Source organism: Thamnophis sirtalis, unplaced genomic scaffold, assembly GCF_051295495.1.
Source record: "Thamnophis sirtalis isolate CommonGarterSnake01/CBP01778 unplaced genomic scaffold, rThaSir2_p1.2 scaffold_14, whole genome shotgun sequence".
In the NCBI taxonomy this organism is placed as follows: Eukaryota; Metazoa; Chordata; class Lepidosauria; order Squamata; family Natricidae; genus Thamnophis; species Thamnophis sirtalis.
The window spans coordinates 5,423,748-5,444,586 of NW_028261394.1; the positions used below are offsets into that span (position 1 = coordinate 5,423,748).

General features: G+C 44.6%; 1 protein-coding gene across 1 annotated transcript in view; it reads left to right on the top strand.

Moving 5' to 3' along the window:
* The first annotated feature begins 4,822 nt into the window (after positions 1 to 4,822).
* Positions 4,823 to 20,839, top strand: part of ADAP1 (ArfGAP with dual PH domains 1) — a 31,864-nt gene continuing 15,847 nt past the window's right edge. Inside the window, exons 1-4 of the mRNA XM_087729518.1 lie at positions 4,823 to 5,220; positions 8,730 to 8,860; positions 10,527 to 10,618; positions 12,809 to 12,891. Of these exons, the coding sequence (XP_087585644.1) occupies positions 5,136 to 5,220; positions 8,730 to 8,860; positions 10,527 to 10,618; positions 12,809 to 12,891 (391 nt within the window). The 5' untranslated portion in view covers positions 4,823 to 5,135. The remainder of the gene's footprint in view (positions 5,221 to 8,729; positions 8,861 to 10,526; positions 10,619 to 12,808; positions 12,892 to 20,839) is intronic.

Consider the following 20,839-nt stretch of genomic DNA (forward strand, 5'->3'; position numbering starts at 1 on the left):
GCTGACCTTTCTGATCGACAAGCTCAGCATCGTAGTCACTGAGCCACTGCGTCCCATATGTGGGGGAGAACCTGCCTTTATTTTCGTGCATTTTGTTGTGTATTTATTAAATGGATGTACATGGCCACTCACTGCGCCACCTCGGCCCCTTCGACTCCCCCCCCCCAAAAAAGGCAGGAACGCAATCAAATTAGTCTCTTTTATCGGCTCCATCTCCATTCGGGGTTCCCTAAAAACCCCATTTTTAGGGCCTTTCAGAAAATTGGCAGGTTGGAGGCAAATCGTGCTCCTGGGGGAAACGTTCCATAAAAAAGGGGCCACCCCCAAGAAGGACCTTTTTGGTGGTCCCACCAGATGTAAGACCCTAATTGATGGGACATGTTAGACTCTCTGCCTTCCCATTCTCTCAGAGCAGGGAGTCTCCAAACCGGGCAGCTTTAAGACTTGTGGGACTTCAACTCCCAGAGTTCCCCAGCAAGCTTGTCGACTTCAACTCCCAGAATTCCTCAGCCAGCTTGTGGACTTCAACTCCCAGAATTCTCCAGCCAGCTTGTGGACTTCAACTCCCAGAGTTCCCTAGCCAGCTTGTGGACTTCAACTCCCAGAGTTCCCCAGCCAGCTTGTGGACTTCAGCTCCCAGAATTCTCCAGCCAGCTTGTGGACTTCAACTCCCAGAGTTCCCCAGCCAGCTTGTGGACTTCAACTCCCAGAATTCCCCAGACAACTTGGCTGGGGAATTCTGGGAATTAAAGACCACAAGTCTTAAAACTGCCAAGTTGGGAGACCCTCTGCTTTAGAACAATGCTTAGATTTGATGGATTGATTGATTTGTATTATGCCTTTATTGTTTTTACGAATAACTCCAGATAGCAAACATATCCAATACACCTCCCTCCTCCTATTTTCTCCACAACAACGACAACAACAACAACCTTATGAGGTGGGCTGGGCTGAGGGAATGGGACTGGCCAAGATCACCCAGCTGTCTATCGTGACTAAGGTGGGACCAGAACTCACAGTCCCCTAGTGATTGGCCACAGTCACCCAGCTGGCTTTCATGGCTAAGGCGGGACTAGAACTCCCAGTCTCCCAGTGATTGGCCCAAAGTCAACCAGCTGATTTTCATGCCTAAGGCGAAACTAGAACTCACTGTCTCCTGGTGATTGGCCCAAAGTTGCCCAGCTGGCTTTCATAGCTAAGGCGGAACTAGAACTCACTGTCTCCTGGTGATTGGCCTAAAGTCGGCCAGTTAGCTTTCATGCCTAAAGTGGGATTAGAACTCACTGTCTCTAGGTGATTGACCCAAAGTCACGCTATTAGTTTCTGCGCCTAAGGCAGGACTAGAACTCACCGTCTCCTGGTGATTAGCTGAAAGTTGCCCCAGCCTGCTTTCATGCTTAAGGTGTGACTGGAACTCAAAAGTCTCCCGCTTTCTAGCCGGGTGCCTTAATCACTAGATCAAACCGGCTTCCTTGTAATATTAATTAAATTTAACAGATTACTTTCCTCATGGGAGAAATGCTGATGGGGAAGCAGGAAAAAGGGATGAACTCATCTTGAATCATGTTGTGTTTGCTGCTAGGCCAGTTCTGAGAGAAACACAATGATGCAAGTGAGGACACCAGGGAGAATCTTGCGGTAGGGAAAAAAAAAGCCGGTGGCGCTACTACTCTGTGTATCTTGGATCAATTTCAGCTGCTCTCTTTCCCTCTTCCTGATCGTTACACTCCCTGGTCCAATGCGATGGATTTCCTATAAGTTTGCAACAATAGGAAGATCAGTTCTTTTATTGATTTAGCTTTCCTGCATCTCCTTTACTGGACCAAACATGAATTTGCAATGGTTTAAAAGAATTTTTGGTAGCTTTACATTATGCATGTAAAATGGTTTCACTTACATAAAGCCATACAACAGTTTTATTTTATTGGTTGACTCATTTTATTATGGCCCTGCCACTCAGCATCAATCGGGACAAGATGGATTGTTCAATATTGTTCAATAAATATTGTATCAATAAACATTGTATCAATAAATATTGTTCAATAAATATTGTTCAATACATACTGTTCAATGAATATTGTATCAATAAATATTGTTCAATAAATATGGTTCAATAAACATTGTATCAATAAATATTGTTCAATAAATATTGTATTAATAAGCATTGTTCAATAAATATTGTATAATAAATATTATTCAATACACATTGTTCAATAAATATTGTATCAATAAATATTGTTCAATAAATATTGTATCAATAAACATTGTATCAATAAATATTGTTCAATAAATATTGTATCAATAAACATTGTATCAATAAACATTGTTCAATAAATATTGTATCAATAAATATTGTATCAATAAACATTGTATCAATAAATATTGTATCAATACATATTGTTCAATGAATATTGCATCAATAAATATTGTTCAATAAATATTGTTCAATAAAATATCAATAAATATTGTTCAATAAATATTTTATTAATAAGCATTGTTCAATAAATATTGTATCAATAAATATTGTTCAATAAATATTGTATTAATAAGCATTGTTCAATAAATATTGTATCAATAAATATTGTTCAATAAATATTGTATTAATAAGCATTGTTCAATAAATATTGTATAATAAATATTATTCAATACACATTGTTCAATAAATATTGTATCAATAAATATTGTTCAATAAATATTGTATCAATAAACATTGTATCAATAAATATTGTTCAATAAATATTGTATCAATAAACATTGTATCAATAAACATTGTATCAATAAACATTGTTCAATAAATATTGTATCAATATTTATTGTTCAATGAATATTGCATCAATAAATATTGTTCAATAAATATTGTTCAATAAAATATCAATAAATATTGGTCAATAAATATTGTATCAATACATATTGTTCAATAAACATTGTATCAATAAACGTATCAATAAATACTGTTCAATAAATCCGATGGCCAGTTCCAAGGGGTGGGGGGAGGGAAATAGTTTAAAAGCCCCACTGGTTCTTTTATGGTGCAGAATCCGTCAAAGAGCGAATCTCCTTGGGTAGAATTTCGGCTGGTTCAGAAACATTCTGTTAAAAAAAGAAAGAAAATAAGAATTTTAATCACATTCTTTTAAGGCAGCACAATCGTGTGCTTTAAAAAAAAAAAATCTTTGGAACAAGCCCGTCAGGTTAAACTATTCAGGAAAGTCACCTAACCTGCAGACTTGCGGGATGAAATGTAGGTCAAAACACAAGAGCCACCTGTATCAAACTCCATTGAGGGAAGGCGAATTAAAAATAGAAGGAAAGGTAGCGTTAAATGTGGTGGAATAACTTAAGAGCGGAGTCCCATTAATAACTTGTATGTATGTCCCAGTTTAGTTTGCCTTTCTCCCTTCTCCCTCCTCACTGCCTTTCCTTTCCTGCCAGTTCCTTTTAAGTTAAAAGTAGAGATTCCCAGTTCTCCAGGTCATGGTTGCCCCAGAGGATTTGAGGATATAGCAAGACTCAGGTAATGTTGTAGCCGATAATTTTGTGTACTACGCTTAGGACAGACCACAGGTAGCGTAGTTATTGGTTGGTCAAGCCAGTGGTGAAATTCCATTTTTTTTACTACCGGTTCTGTGGGCGTGGCAGGGGAAGGATACTGCAAAATCCCCATTCCCACTCTGCTCCTGGGGCCAGCCAGAGGTGGCATTTGCCGGTTCTCTGAACTAGTCAAAATTTCTGCCACCAGTTCCCCCCCCCCAACCTCACCCCAAAATTTATAGCCTTGGTGGCAGAAGGGTTTCTCTTTTCCCAGCCCTGCTTGATTCAACTTAAAAAGACAGGAGATCTCTCTCTCTCTCCTTCTTTCCTTCCTTCCTTCCTTCTTCCTTTCCTTCTTCTTCTCTCACTCTCCCTCCCTCCCTCCTTCTTTCTTTCCTTCTTGCCTTCCTTCCTCCTTTTCTTCCTTCCTTCTTTATTTCTTTCCTTCTCTCTCTCCCTTCCCTTCTTTCCTTCTTTCCTTCTCTCTCTCTCTCTCCTTCCCTCCTTCCTTCTTTCCTTCTTTCCTTCCTTCCTCCTTTCCTTCGTTCCTTCATTTCTTTCCTTCTCTCTCTCCCTCTCTTTTTTCCTTCTTTCCTTCCTTCTTTATTTTTTTCCTTCTTCTCTCTAGCTCTCTCTCTCCCTCCCTCCTTCCTTCTTTCTTTCTGTCCTTCTTTCCTTACTTCCTCCTTTCCTTCCTCCCTTCTTTATTTCTTTCCTTCTCTCTCTCCCTCCCTTTCTTTCCTTCTTTCATTCTTTCTTTCCTTCTTCTCTCTATCTCTCTCTCTCCCTCCCTCCTTCCTTCTTTCCTTCTTTCCTTTCTTTCTTCTTTCTTTCTTTCTTTCTTTCTTTCTTTCTTTCTTTCTTTCTTTCTTTCTTTCTTTCTTTCTTTCTTTCTTTCTTTCTTTCTTTCCTTTCTTTCTTTCTTTCTTTCTTTCTTTCTTTCTTTCTTTCTTTCTTTCTTTCTTTCTTTCTTTCTTTCTTTCTTTCTTTCTTCTCCCTTTCTCCGGAGGGGCTAAAAGGCGCAGCAGCCTCTCCAGCGGACAACCTGGCGCTCCGCGTCTCACCTGGATTGCAGGAGGGGGGGGGGCGTGAAGAGAGAGACAGCGAAGCTTGCGGCGCCGGCCCGTCGATCTCCGCGGCGACCAGCAGGGGTCGCGCTCGAGCCGGGCTCCGAATAGGTGCGCGCCTGGGTTGTGGCGGCGGGTGGGGGGGGGGGGGAAGGTTGAGAGTCTCGGAGTTGGTTGAATTTTCTCTTTTGCTGGCTGGCTCCGCTTCGGGGCTGGCGGCCTGCGGAACCTCCCCCCACCCCGTCCCCCGTCCTCCAGCCTCCCTCCAGCAAGCCCGGGCGGGGATGCTGAGCCGCCGGGCGGCCGAGGGACCCCTCCTGGCCCTCCCCTCCGGCTCCCCAGGGCCCCTTGAAGGAGGGCGGGGGGGGTCTCCCTGAATGAAGCAGCCCCCCCCCCTGGACACCCACTAGGGGCAAAGGCGAAGAGGGCAGGGCGGAGAAGAGGGAGGTCGCCTCTGCCGCCCCCTCCCCTCCTTCCACCGGGACCGACACCCGGGCTCGGCACTGCCCCCCCTCACACCCACCACCCACCCCGACCATGGCGAAGGAGAGGAACAAGACGGCTCTGCTGGAATTGCTGCAAAGCGAAGGGAACGGCGAGTGTGCCGATTGCCAGGCCAGCGGTGAGTGACATGGGGAGGGGGCCGGGGGTCCTTTTGGGGGGGGGAGGAGAATGGGGTCTCGGGCAGGTGCAGGGCTCCAGGGACCTGCTTTGCCTGCAAGGGAGGATGGGGTGGGGGGAGAAACCCCTTGCTCCCCCACCTCTCTCTGCTCTCGAAGCGGAATGGATGGGGCTGGGGGCGGCTGGCTGGCTGACAGGCAGGCTGCGTGGTCTTCTCTCCCCACCTCCCTCCCCCGAGCAGTGGCGCAAGGGTTTGGGGGTGCTTTAGGGAGGGGAGCGCTTCCTCTCCCTCCCGGCCTCAGTTTCCCCACTCGCGGCTTCTGGGTTCCCTTTGCTGGGAAGGAGCGGGGGGGGGGAGGGAGAAAGAGGAACCGGGCATGGGGCGCGGCGGGGGGGGGGAGGATGGGGATCCCCAAGGAGAGTGAAAGACAGAGAGAGAAATAGGAGAGAACGGGGGAAAAAGAGGAGAGAGAGAGAAGGAGAGAAGGGGGGAGAGGAGAGAGAAATAGAGAGAGGAGAGAGTGAGAGAAGGAGAGAAGGAGAGAGAAAAGGAGAGAGAGGGAGGAGAAAAGGGGGAGAGAGAGAAGGAGAGAGAGAGAAGGAGAAAGAGAAGGAGAAAAGGGGGAGAGAGAGAAGGAGAGAGAGAGAAGGAGAAAGAGAAGGAGAGAAGGGGGAGAGAGAAGGAGAGAGAGAGAGAAAAGGAGAGAGAGGGGAGAGAGAAATAGAGGAGGAGAGAGTGAGGGAAGGGGAGAGAGAGACAGAGACAGAGAGGAGAGAGGGAAGGAGAGAAGGGGGAGAGAGAGAAGGAGAAAGAGAAGGAGAGAAGGGGAAGAGAGAAGGAGAGAGAGGGGGGGAGGGATGACCGGGTGCAAAGCGTGGATTGCCTTCCCCCCAAGAAAAGCAGAGGACCCCACCCTCCCTAAATCCTGGGGGCACGAGGAGGGGGGGAGAAAGACCCTCCCCTGGATCATTCCTCCCCTCCGCTACCAAGTCAGCCAAACTTGCCAACGTAGGCAGGGAAATCGGGGGGGGGGCTCCCCTTGTGGTTCTCAGGGGTGCCCGGCAAGTTGGCTGGCAAGAGATGGCAGGTGACACTCTTCCAACGCCCCCTCCCCTTCCTTCCTTGCCTCCCCTTCCCCTGTCAAATCCAGGGAGGATCCCGGGGGCAGCCCCCACCCACCCCCCAAAAGGGATGGTTTATTCCCCAACCACACCACCCCAAGCAAGAGGAAGAAACAGACCTGCTCCCCCTCCTTCCTCCCCATTCGGGGACCCCTCCCCAATCTCTCTCTCTCTCTCTCTGCCGCCGCGCCCCCCCCCCCGCTTTCTCCGGCTGACGTAGCCAGTGGGTGATGTCATCGCCCATGCCGAGCGAGGGGCTCGCCGGCTGGGAACTGCAGTGCAGATCAGCCGCGGGGATGCCGCCTTTGGCTGGGCACCGAGGAGGGTGGGGGCTGGCTCGGGTTTCTTTTGGGGACGGGGGGGGGAGTAGAGATCCCTGCCCGGGGGATGGGGGAGGAGAGGAGGAGGGGGCTTGACTAGGGTCCTGGCCCTCAATTGAGCATTACAGCTGGGTCTGGCCAGCTATTCGCCTTGGTTTGGCTTGGCCTGGGTGGGGTAGGAATGCCAGCCTCGCCTTTGGCACAGCACAGCTGGGTGGGAGAGGTCTTCGGGGGGGGGGCACTCCCCACTTTGGAATCCGCTTAAATGGAGGTGATGGGGTTGGGCACATAGCCCCCTTCTTGCAAGGAACCGCTTCTTATTGTGTAAAGTGTTGTCTGTCCATCCGTCCCCCGCACCCCAGATAAAGTGGATTGGGAGATAGCTTTGGGGCTGGTTCTGTATTCTATTTCCCCCCCCCTTTTTTGGGGGGAGGGATTCAGTCCCCCCCCCCCCAGTGCAGGCTGTAAGGATGATTATTCGGATGCCCCCACCTTTCTGCTCTGATTTGTAGTAAAAGTGCCAATGGAATCTCTCTTCGAAGTGCCAAGTACATGTGCTCTTTTTTTTTGTCTCAGCACACAGCACACAAACAGGGATCTGTGGGAGGGTTAATGCACAGAGTTGGTCTTTTAGGGGAGAGTTGTGGGGGGGGGGACACTGGTACTTTGCCCGTAAGGGGTCCTAGTTGACACAGCTAGATTGAAATCCCCTATTATCTCTCTCTCTCTTTCTCTCTCTCTCTCATCGCTCTCTCTCTCTCTATATAATTATATATCTCGCATCGCTCTCTCTCTATATATATCTATATCTATCTATCTCTCTTTCTCTCTCTCTCTCATCTCTCTCTCGCTCTCTCTCTCTCTCTCTCTCATCGCTCTCTCTCTCTCTCTCTCTCTCTCTCTATATATATATATATATATACATATATATATATATATATATATATAATCGCTTTCTCTCTCTCATCGCTCTCTCTCTCTCTCTATATCTATATCTATATCTATATCTATATCTATTCTATATCTATCTATATCTCTCTCTCTCTCATCGCTCTCTCTCTCTCTCATCGCGCTCTCTCTATATCTATATCTATATCTATATCTATATCTATATCTATATCTATATCTATATCTATATATATCTATCTCTCTCTATCATCGCTCTCTCTATATCTCTCTATCTCTATCTCTCTATCTCTCTCTATCTCTCTCTATCTCTCTCTCTATCTCTCTCTCTATCTGTCTGTTGTCTGTCTGTCTCTCTCTCTCTCTCTCTATCTCTATATGATATATATCTATATATCTGCCACTTCCTGGAAACGTCATATACAGTATCTGAATAATGACACCATGATTCCTAGGCTCTTATTTAGAATCAAAACAACCGTTCGAAAGTACGATACAGGTAGTCCTCGTCTTACGACCACCATTGAGCCCAACATTCCTGTTGTTAAGTGAGACATTTGTTAAGGGAGCTTTCCCCCCATTTATCACCTTTCTGGTCACCGTTGTTAAGCGAATTGCTGCAGTTTGATAAGTTAGTAGCACGGTCATTAAGTGAAACCGGCTTCCCCATTGACTTTGATCGCAAAAGGGGGATCACGGGACACCCCCCACCCCAATTCCCCCCACCCCGGGACACCTCAACCATCCTAAGTATGAACCAGTTGCCAAGCATCTAAATTTAGATTACACGACCACGGGAATGCTGGAAAGGTCGTAACTGTGCAAAACGGTCTTAGGTCACCTTTTTCGGTGTACCGTTGTAAGTATGAACCGTCACTAAATAAACAAGTTGTAAGTCGAAGGCGATCTGTATTGGTTGGGTGTGTAGGCAACAGCCATAACAAAGCGGGTTGGTTGAAGCTGATTGTGATCTGAGGATCGTCTTGGGTGTGACAATAACTTCCCAGTGACATCATTTATTACACACTGCTTGTAAAAACCGCCTAGCCCCATTGCCCAATTCCCTCTCTCTTAACGCCAGTGGTTTCCCCCCCCCCCCCACACACACACCGACTTACACGCCGCAATGCTTCCTCCTTCCTCCAATCTTTCTCTCCTGCAGATCCGGACTGGGCCTCCCACACGTTGGGGGTCTTCATTTGCTTAAATTGTTCGGGGATCCATCGCAACATCCCCCAGATCAGCAAGGTGAAATCCGTCCGCATGGATGAATGGGACTCGCCACAAATTGAGGTAATTTGGGGGTGGGTGGGGGTGGTTAGAAGATCAGATAGATAAGATCGGCTTTAGGGTCGTGTTTTATGGTGGGCACCCTGGCACCGGTTGCCTGCTCTCAAAAGAAAGTATATATCAGCCCATACACACACACAACACATATCTACACATGCTATAAAAAGACACACATTATCTATCTATCTATCTATCTACCTTATCTGTATGTGTGTCTGTCAGTTTATCTATGTAATCTATCATCTATATTATCTATCTATCCATTCATCATCCATCCATCTATCTATCTATCTATCTATCTATCTATCTATCTATCTATCTATCTATCTATCTATCTATCTATCTATCTATCTACCTACCTACCTACCTACCTACCTACCTACCTACCTTATCTGTATGTGTGTCTGTCAGTCTATCATCTATATTATCTATATCTATCCATCCATCATCAATCAATCTATCAATCTACCTTATCTGTATGTGTGTCAGTCTGTCTGTTTATCTATCTAATCTATCATCTATATTATCTATATCTATCCATCTATCATCTATCTATCTATCTATCAATCAATCAATCATCTATCTATCTATCTATCTATCTATCTATCTATCTATCTATCTATCTATCTATCTATCTATCAATCATCTATCCATCCATCCATCCATCCATCCATCCATCCATCCATCCATCTATCAATCTACCTTATTTGTATGTGTGTCTGTCTGTCTGTTTAATCTATCATCTATATTATAGCAATAGCAATAGCAATAGCAGTAGACTTATATACCGCTTCATAGGGCTTTCAGCCCTCTCTAAGCGGTTTACAGAGAGTCAGCATATTGCCCCCAACAATCTGGGTCCTCATTTTACCCACCTCGGAAGGATGGAAGGCTGAGTCAACCCTGAGCCGGTGAGATTTGAACCGCTGAACTGCTGATCTAGCAGTAGCCTGCAGTGCTGCATTTAACCACTGCGCCACCTTGGCTCTTATATTATCTACATCCATCCATCTATCTATCTCTTATCTGTCTCTTATCTGTCTGTCTCTCTGTGTATCTCTCTCTCTCACTCCATCCCATTTCATCCCATCCATCCGTCCACCCATCTGTCTATCTAATCTATCATCCAGGAGTGGGTTCTGACAGCCAGGACTGCCGGTTTTACCTGGTGGCTCAGTGGCTAAGACGCTGAGCTTGTTGATCAGAAAGGTCGGCCGTTCGGCAGTTCGAATCCCTAGCGCCGCGTAACAGAGTGAGCTCCCATTATTTTGTCCCATCTTCCGGCAATCTAGCAGTTCGAAAGCACGTAAAAAATGCAAGTAGAAAAATAGGAACCACCTTTGGTGGGAAGGGAACAGCATTCCATGCGCCTTCGGTATTGAGTCATGCCAGCCACATGACCATGGAGACGTCTTCGGACAGCGCTGGCTCTTCGGCTTTGAAACGGATATGAGCACTGCCCCCTAGAGTCGGGAACGACTAGCACATATGTGCAAGGGGAACTTTTACCTAGCTCTTATATCCGAGGCTGATTTTTCAATGGTGTTATTGTAATGTTGGCACTGATGAATCAATGCAAAATCCTTGCATCTAACTCTGTCTTTTGACTGTATTGTTTAAATTATTAAAAAGGACTAATTGTTTTAAACATATCTCTGCTTATTTGCAGTTTATGGCTTCCACGGGGAATGCATTCTCCAAAGTTAAATACGAATCCAAAATCCCACCGTTTTATTATAAGCCAACTTTTTTGGACTGCCTGTAAGTATCCACTTTTTATTCCAGCATTTGGGGCAGCCGTATTTTCCAGGCACGCCGGAGTGACTCTAATCTTCATCCCGAAGGCTGGTTTCTGTGGATTAAAAAACAAAATCCTGCAGTGAAACTTGACGGATTGAAAGCTCTTTGATTTGCGTGAGATTGCAGTTGGATTATTTTCTCAGCTCTTGGATGGTACTGATGAAAACAATAACTTCTCTGTTTTGCTTCGTTGCTGTTGTTGTTGTTATTGTTGTTTTAGGTAACTATGGTTTTGTTGTCCCGAAAAACCCTTCCGGGGTTATAGAAAAAGAAAAAAAAAGAGATGTTTATGTGTGAACGGAACAAAACACGAATTACGGAATTATAGCAATAGCAATAGTTAGACTTATATACCGCTTCATAGGGCTTTCAGCCCTCTCTAAGCGGTTTACAGAGTCAGCATATTGCCCCCAACAACAATCCGGGTCCTCATTTTACCCACCTCGGAAGGATGGAAGGCTGAGTCAACCTTGAGCCTAGTGGGATTTGAACAGCCGAACTGCTGAACTGCAGTCAGCTGAAGTAGCCTGCAGTGCTGCATTTAACCACTGCGCCACCTCGGCCCACATCATCACATGTTGATTGAGTTTATCATGCTATGTTCGGAAAAATGGGACAAAATTCACGTAACGACAACAGAAATTTTGTGGTTATCAGTCGAGTGGCTTTGAATCCCAGTGGTGGGATTCAAATAATTTAACAACAGTCCTAAACACCAATAGCAATAGCAGTTAGACTTATATACTGCTTCATAGGGCTTTCAGCCCTCTCTAAGCGGTTTACAGAGCCAGCATATAGCCCCCACAGTCTGGGTGCTCATTTCACCCACCTCGGAAAGATGGAAGGCTGAGTCAACCTTGAGCCTAGTGAGATTTGAACCGCCGAACTGCAGATAACAGTCATCTGAAGTGGCCTGCAGTACTGCACTCTACCCACTGTGCCACCTCGGCCCAGCTGGGTAGGCGTGACTCAGTGGTCATGTGACCATGTGGGCGTGGCCAACTCAACATCGCTCAGGTCGATGGGCGCTTCACCTTAGCTGTGACAATGTCATGTGGGTTAACCAGAGAGGCAGTTTATGTAAGCAGGGAAATAAAAATGAGGCTAGAAACAATACCAGAATGTTTCCTTCCTGCCTTCCTCATAGGATTAGCCCTGTAAAGTGAAAAAAAAGAGAGAGATTTCTTCCAACAACCTGTTCTCCCAACTGCTTAGAAAGTTAACCACCTGTTCTCCCGAATAGGTGCGAACCGGCTGAATCCCACCACTGGGTCCTCTTGTATTGCTCTGCAAAGTTTCTGACAACTCTTCCTTTTGTATTGCTGGCATATTCTTTGTCATAATCTTTGTTTTGTCTTTGTTTATTTTCAAGCCTGCTACTTTTCCATATTCCTCTATTCTTTCCAGCAGTTTGTGTGCTGTTTCTAATGGATCTTCAAGAATAAAAACTAGATCATCTGCAAACGCTTGTAGCTTATATTTTTCTTTCTTAATTTTCATTCCTCTTATTTCTTCCGAAGTCATGGTCAGAAGCATATATTACATTGCTACCCAAGGAAGAGACCGATCTAACACAAATTAAGAATTATAGACCAATTTCTTTATTAAATTCAGACTATAAGCTATTTGCATCTATACTAGCAGAGAGACTTCAAAAATATTTAAATGGCTTCATCCACTCAGATCAAAATGGCTTCTTACCTAAGAGACAAATTAAAGATAATATGAGAATGATTTTGAATACTTTAGAATATTATGAGGCCCACCCCGAAAAACAAATGGCTTTGATGTTTCTCGATGCGCAGAAGGCCTTTGACAATGTGAATTGGCAACTTATGTTTTTACAACTGGAGCAGATGAACTTTAGTGAGAAATTTACTCAAACCATACGAATGATATATCAGAAACAAGCAGCAAAGATAATGGTAAATGGAGAATTAACAGAACCTATTGAAATAAAGAGAGGTACGAGACAAGGTTGCTCATTGTCACTATTACTCTTTGTCTTAACATTAGAGGTCTTAAACAGAAAGATCAGAGAAGAAGAAGAAATAAGTGGGTCCTCTTGTATTGCTGGAAGATATTGTACTGGGTGAAAAAAAACCCACCATTGCAGTGCTTTTTAAATCAATTTTTTCTTCTTTTTGTCAGGCTGTTACGAGAACAATGGATCAGGGCTAAATACGAAAGGGAAGAATTCATTTTCACCGAGAAACAAGAGCCTTATTCTGCAGGTAATGGGAAATATATATACATATATATTTTGTGTTAGTATGAATCTAAATGTTTACTGTTCAAAGTTCTTATTGACTTAAGCCTCTGGGGGAAAAAAAAACTCTTGGCATATTTCCTTCCACTTTTAACCCCAGTTCTCTGTGTTTGGTCCAAAACGGAGAAACTGATTATCGTAAACAAGGATTACATTGAATCCTGATTTTACATTCATTTGTTCACACTTCACCGGTTAAATCATTTTGACTCCTGGCCTGTGTTCCAGCTATGTTAGTTCTTGATGCTTTTGCCCTACAGGTGTAAATCAAAAGAGACTTGTGCTTCCTAAAAAAAAAGCAGAAGAAGAAGGGGAAAGTATACCTTGCTCGCTCACTAAAGAGACCTGAGTAATTTTATTTATTTTTAGTTGGCCAAACAGGATGTGGACCACTGGTTCAAAAGCAAGCCACTATTGGTTGGTCTTAAAAGTAGTAAGACTCGTATTCATTTGGAAACTGATTGTGTTTTTTTGTTTCGTTCTACCTGTTTTAAGAGATTGGCCTGTTTAGGGTGGAAATAAATTACAGGTACGGTGGGAATGGCTAACATAGACTTGAGTCAGACTTAAAAGTTAAGAGGACCAATTTGGTTTAGTGGTTAAGGCAGCAGTCTAGGAAGTAGAGACCGTGAGTTCTAGTCCTGCCTTAGATACGAAAACCAGCTGGATGACTTTGGTCCAATTACCTGCAGACTGGGAGTTCTAGTCCTGCTTTAGATACGAAAACCAGCTGGAGGACTTTGGTCCAATCACTAGGAGACTGGGAGTTCTAGTCCCACCTTAGATACGAAAAACAGCTGGAGGACTTTGGTCCAATTACCTGCAGACTGGGAGTTCTAGTCCCTCCTTAGATACGAAAACCAGCTGGAGGACTTTGGGCCAATCACTAGGAGACTGGGAGTTCTAGTCCCACCTTAGTTATGAAACCCAGCTGGGTGACTTTAGTCCCTCCCTCTCACTCCAACCAACCTCACAGGTTTCTTGTTGTAGGGAAAATAGGAGAAGGAAGATATGCTGGATATGTTCACCGCCTTGAGTTCTTTATAAAAATAATAAAGGCAGGGTATAAATAAATAAAAATAAAGAACCCCGCTCCTCCTTTGGGGGAAATGCCAATACGAATCCCGTTGAGGCAAAATGCAAGGTTTTCTGATGCCTGAGAAATGCTTGGCTTTGTGTGAGCGTGACACTTGGTTAAACAAAAATCAGAAAGTACCAAGAAGTTTTTTGTTTTTTTTGGAAGGCTAATACATTTTATTTCAAGGCAATGAGCTTTCGTAGTTCGCGAAATGTCTCCTGACTCTCCTCCTGCAATGTGTATTAACCAGAATTCCAATACAAAGGCTGTAATTGTGCTTTGGAGAGCAGATGTTGACAGAGTAAACAGAATAACAGAGTTGGAAGGGACCTTGGAGGTCTTCTAGCCCAACCCACTCGGCTGCTCGGGCAGGAAAACTTATACCATTTCAGACGGATGGTTGTCAAATCTCTTCTTAAAAACTTCCAGTGTTGGAGTTCCAATTGGTGCAGTGGATTCCACCACAAAACCGCGTACGACTAAACCGCGCTCGCCGAAACCGCGTAGCTGACGTCATCAACAGCGCGACAACAGTGCGGAGACAGAAGCACGCTGTAAACGCTAAACCTAAAATTAACCCCTAAACCTAAACCTAACCCCCCTAAACCTAACCCTAACCCCCCTAAACCTAATCCTAATCCTAAACCTAACCCTAAACCTAACCCTAAACCTAATCCTAACCCTAACCCTAACCCTTAATCTAAACCTAAACCTAACCCTTAATCTAAACCTAAACCTAACCCCCCTAAACCTAATCCTAACCCTTAACCTAACCCTAAACTTAACCCTAAACCTAACCCTTAACCTAACCCTAAACCTAATCCTAACCCTTAACCTAACCCTAACCCTAACCCTTAACCTAACCCTAAACCTAACCCTAAACCTAACCCTAAACCTAACCCTAAACCTAATCCTAACCCTAACCCTAACCCTTAATCTAAACCTAAACCTAACCCTTAATCTAAACCTAAACCTAACCCCCCTAAACCTAATCCTAACCCTTAACCTAACCCTAAACTTAACCCTAAACCTAACCCTTAACCTAACCCTAAACCTAATCCTAACCCTTAACCTAACCCTAACCCTAACCCTAACCCTTAACCTAACCCTAAAGCTAACCCTAAAGCTAACCCTAAACCTAACCCTTACCTTAAGTTGAATCAGCTTGCTTTCAAAGCGCTATTTAAAGCGCCCTTCTTTCTCCGCGCTCGCTGTTGTCGCCCTGTTGATGATGTCAGCGACGCGGTTTAATGGGCGCGGCTTAGTCGAGCGCGGTTTTGTCGTGCCACGGGCGCAGTGAGCCTGCTTTGCATTTGCAGCTCCAACAGGCAAGCTGTTCGCTTCCCGATTCCTTGGTGTTGGCGACAGCGTGAAGAAAACGAGAAACTCTGGCACCCCTTCCTTGGAAGGGCAAGCAAGAGACTCTTGAAGGAGGGAGAGAAACAGAGACAGAGAAGGAGGGGGAAATGTTTAGCTAGACAACAGCCGAAACAGCAGAAGTTATCATAGGACGAATGGGTAAACCCCGAAACAGTATCAAGACACTCACAAAACTCAACGTTACAGTTTTGTAACCGCAGAAAAATCTGGGGGAATCTTTCCTTTTTCCTTCCCGTTCCTGCTTTTGAGGATGACTTGGCACCCCCCCCCCAAAAAAAAACAAGCCGTGATCATCAAACATCTTTAAACCAGGACTTACCGGCTTTTGAAAAAGCCAGATTTGTGGAGGTGGTCCTCCCAGAGATTTTGGCCAAGAGGACTTTCCTCAATTCTACTAACTCCAGGACAAGAAGTGGGTGGTCTTCTAGATTAAGTGTCCCGTTACCGAAAACCATTGGTCGTGTCAGGTGGGGACAATGGGAACTGTAGTCCAACAATGCCTGAAGAGCGAGAAGGTTCCTCGCGTTGGAAGGGAAGATATTGAGTTCCCAGCATTTGGAGACACCGTTGACTTCAAATTAAGGTGGATTCCTGAAGGTGGATTCCAGAAGTGAGTGGTGGGTTCTCCCAAGAGGCTGGCATGGATGTCACAGCATTGATGGAACCGTTTAAAAGAGGAGTCACCAGCCTTTCGGACCTCAGGGACCACTAAATTCATAATTTTAAACCCCGTGGACCACTAATATGATCTGCCTAATGACTTGCTGGGTGGGCGTGGCTAGGTGGTCATTTGACTGGGTGGGCGTGGCCAACTCAATGTCACTCACGTCGAGGGGCGCCTCACCAGGTTCTACTTGCTACTCCCAGCCACTCCCAGCCACTCCTCGCCTGCCCTCCCGGGCTCCTTAGGGCCCCAACAGGAAGCAGTTGCTGGAGCTAAGCAGCCACCAGGAAAAAGAGTTGGCAAAACAGCTCAGTTCAAATTGGATCTGACTGAGAAGGAGGCTCAGCAGAAGCACCTCACTGAGGACTAGGAGCATAGGCTTTCCAAGCAGAGGGAAGACCTGCGGGAGTGCAAGGCCAGGTTCCGGTGCCTGGAGGCTCAGCGGGCTGAGATGGTCAGCCAGTTCCAGGCCATGATGCAGTCCCACTGGAACGAGGACCTCTGGCTCTTCGCCACCAGTGGTGCTTCCCTCCAGCCTTCGCCCAAAACCCCCCACCAGGAGGTTGAAGCAGACCCTGAGCCAGAATTTCTGCCCCCCTCTGATCTGCACAAAAAGACCCCGAAGGGGGAGACTCTCTGCAGCAACACAAACGTTCATTGCACGTATCCATCCCAGGGGCCGTAGTTTGAGCACCCCGGATTTAGTGCAATATAAAAAAAAATGCAAATAATTTTTCCGTGGACTAAAGAGATTTTCCTGTGTGCCACCAGTTGATCACCGGTGGTTTAAAAGATGCGGGCTGAGATGTGGAAGTATCAAATAAGATGTTTGGTGCTCACTATGCGAAACACCAAAGCTACACAAGGCCCTTCTCTTCTTTTTGACGCCAGGGAAAATGGACAAAATAAGCCTCTTTCATGCCTGGCCCTCCATCCTTCGTTCTGCGCAGAGCTCAACAATCGCATTGTTGTTAATGAAACAGTGGGTGTGTGGTGGAAACGGTGCAGCTGGGAAAGTGGTGGTTAGAAAGCTGGGGTGTAGGATAAGAAGGGGTTTTTTTGGGGTGGGGGAAACACACAACAGCTTTCACGGTGTCCTCGTGAGAACTTTGGCATTTCTCCCTCCTCATTGTCGCAAGATGGAACATACCAACTCTTGTTTTCCTCCTCAGTTGCACCAAGAAGTAGATCCATCTGCCCTTCCTTCTAAAGGACACCAAAAAGCAAATTATGGAGGAACCAGTGCCCTGTAGAAATGGTGTCTGTGATAACCAAAAAAAAGAGAAGAGGACATAGAGAAATGTTTTCACCAATGTTTTAGACTCAAGGATGAGGTTGAAATGGAACCAAGAAGAAACAAGGGACAAGCCTGTTGTTGTTGTTAGTTGAGAAGTCATGTCTGACCCATCGCAACCCCATGGACCATGTTCCTCCAGGCCTTCCTGTCCTCTACCATCCCCTGGAGTCCATTGAAGCTCACGCTGGCTGCTTCGGTGACTCCATCCAGCCACCTCCTTTTCTGCCATCCCCTTCTTCTTCTTTTGCCCTCCATCGTTCCCACCATGAGGCTCTTCTCCAGGGAGTCCTTCTTCCTTCTCCTTAGGTGGCCAAAGTCTTTGAGTTTCCTCTTCAGGATCTGGCCTTCTAAAGAGCAATCAGGATTGATCTCCTCTAGGACTGACCAGTTGGATGGCCTTGCAGTCCTTCTTCTTTTGCCCTCCATCGTTCCCAGCATGAGGCTCTTCTCCAGGGAGTCCTTCTTCCTTCTCATCAGGTGGCCAAAGTCTTTGAGTTTCCTCTTCAGGATCTGGCCTTCTAAAGAGCAGTCAGGGTGGATCTCCTCTAGGACTGACCCATTGGATGGCCTTGCAGTCCTTCTTCTTCTGCCCTCCATCCTTCCCAGCATGAGGCTCTTCTCCAGGGAGTCCTTCTTCCTTCTCAACAGGTGGCCAAAGTCTTTGAGTTTCCTCTTCAGGATCTGGCCTTCTAAAGAGCAATCAGGATTGATCTCCTCTAGGACTGACCAGTTGGATGGCCTTGCAGTCCTTCTTCTTTTGCCCTCCATCGTTCCCAGCATGAGGCTCTTCTCCAGGGAGTCCTTCTTCCTTCTCATCAGGTGGCCAAAGTCTTTGAGTTTCCTCTTCAGGATCTGGCCTTCTTTAGAACAGCCAGGATTGATCTCCTCTAGGACTGACTGGTTGGATGGCCTTGCAGTCCAAGGGACTCAATGCAAGAGTCTTCTCCAGCACCCGAGTTGAAAGGCCTCCATTCTTTGGCACTCAGTCTTCCTTATGGCCCAACTTCCACAGCCATCCATCGCAACTGGGAAAACCACAGTCTTGACTAGACACACTTTGATTGGCAATGTGATGTCTCTTCTTTTTAGGATGCTGTCTAGCTTTGCCATAGCTTTCCTCCCCAGGAGCAAGCCTCTTTTAATGTCTTGGCTGCAGTCCCCATCTGTGGTGATCTTGGGAGCCCAGGAAAATAAAATCTGTCATCACTACCTCCATTTCTTCCCATCTATTTGCCAGGAATTGAGAGGGCTGGATGCCCTGATCTTAAGTTTTCTTAATGTTGAGTTTCAAGCCAACTTTTGCACTGGGACAAACATGAACATTGATACAAAAGGAGTGGGGGGTCTTTTGACCCCAGTTCTCCCAGATTGTCTAAGATGGGTTTATTTCTGAGTGAAATCAAGGACCAGAAAAAGTTGAGATTGCCAGGAATTTGGGGCCTTTCAGTTTTTTTTTGACGATGGATCTTTTTCTCAAAGAGGAATGTCAACGAAGGCCATTGTCAGGTGCGACTTCATTTAATAATCAGGAAAGAAACCACTCAACTCCATGGGTTTGAAATTAAGTGTACTTTTACTAATTACAAACGAATAGTAGCGAAGCTAAGCTGAATCTGGTTAATTAGGCGCGAAAGCAAAGAATATCATGTATAATTCAATCCCCTCCCCTTGGCACCCCAGTCCATAGTCCAATTATAATTCACCCAACTGTCCAGGTGGGAGATATCTTCAAAAGACATCACCAGGATGGAATGCTGGACAGTTAACCTTGGCGGGAAACTCCCTTCCTCCAGGTCAGCGTCTAGAATCTTACTCCAGCACATAACGATTCCCCTCCCAAATACCATGCCCCCCCTCCCCGTTTCAATGGCAGCCGAAGCAGCAGCAAAGCAGAGGCTGGCAGCCATGATAATTTTCTTCGCAAGGAGGGGAACATGTCCCATTTCAACTGGGGCTTGCAGGAGTATCAAAACGAGTATCACATAAACTCTGTTAGATTTTAAACAATGCATGCACACTCCACCACCCCTACGACACCCAGCTGCTCATTATTTTTTGCATAAAGACAAACAAACACCTTAACATCATCCTCTATTACAAATTGCAGAAAGTGTGTCAATTGGTTACAAAGAACCTTTGTGCATCCTTTCCACCATCATCACTTATGATTCATATCAGGTTATCTATTTTACATCATATATATATATCAGCTGATAAAGGAGGAGAACCTTGTGGCTTTGTGGTTAACACAACTGCCTAATATGTAATACAGCGTATATATATATATATATATATATATATATATATATATATATATATATATATATATATATATATATATATATATATATATATATATATATATATATATATATATATATATATATAATGTATGTTATATTTATGCTGATAAATAAATAAAGGGAGACTAGTATAGATCTATTTCAAGCTATTTAGCTCTCATCAGCTAGCCATACCCAAGTTTTTTGGGAATCGAACCTGTGCTCTATTGCCTCCCAGGCAGGGAGTTAACCATTTGAGCTACAGAGAACGACTCCTTTATCAGCCAGCCAGGGTGGGAGGTATATACTTAAAGTCACAACCCCTGGTATGCCCAAGTATGGGAGGAAGGTCACACTTCCACTCTCTGTCTTCGGCTCGTCACAAGAGACCATCCAGACAGAAACCCAATATTTTTTACTGTTGCCTTTTTGTTACATTTGTTATATTTATGCTGATAAATAAATAAAGGGAGACTAGTATAGATCTATTTCAAGCTATTTAGCTCTCATCAGCTAGATTCCCAACAAGGGTGTGGCTAGCTGATGAGAGCTAAATAGCTTGAAATAGATCTATACTAGTCTCCCTTTATTTATTTATCAGCATAAATATAACATACATACATACATACATACATACATACATACATACATACATACATACATACATACATACATATATATATATATATATATATATATATGCTGATAAAGGAGGAGAACCTTGTGGCTTAGTGGTTAACACAACTGCCTAATATGTAATACAGCACAGGTTCAAATCCCAGTAAGGGTATGGCTAGCTGATGAGAGCTAAATAGCTTGAAATAGATCTATACTAGTCTCCCTTTATTTATTTATCAGCACATATATTGCTGTCATCATACCCCATCCTTCATATGACTACAGTTGTTTTAACGTCCCTTTATATAAAACATTCCAAAATTTAAAACAAAACAACATAGTGGCATTCCCGTATCCATTTTCAATATCATCCAGCCACATTATACCTTTATAACACATTCAAAATAAAAATTATGTTTAATAACAAAATTTTTAGACCTTTTTTCTTAATCATTGTTTACAATTTGTATTTCCCTTTTATCATATCAATACAAATTATTACATTATTATCCTTATCAGCCATTTATTTAACAATAGTTGGACTGAGTTTAACTTACTTTTCCCCCCCTTTTTCACTGTTTGAAATTGATACCA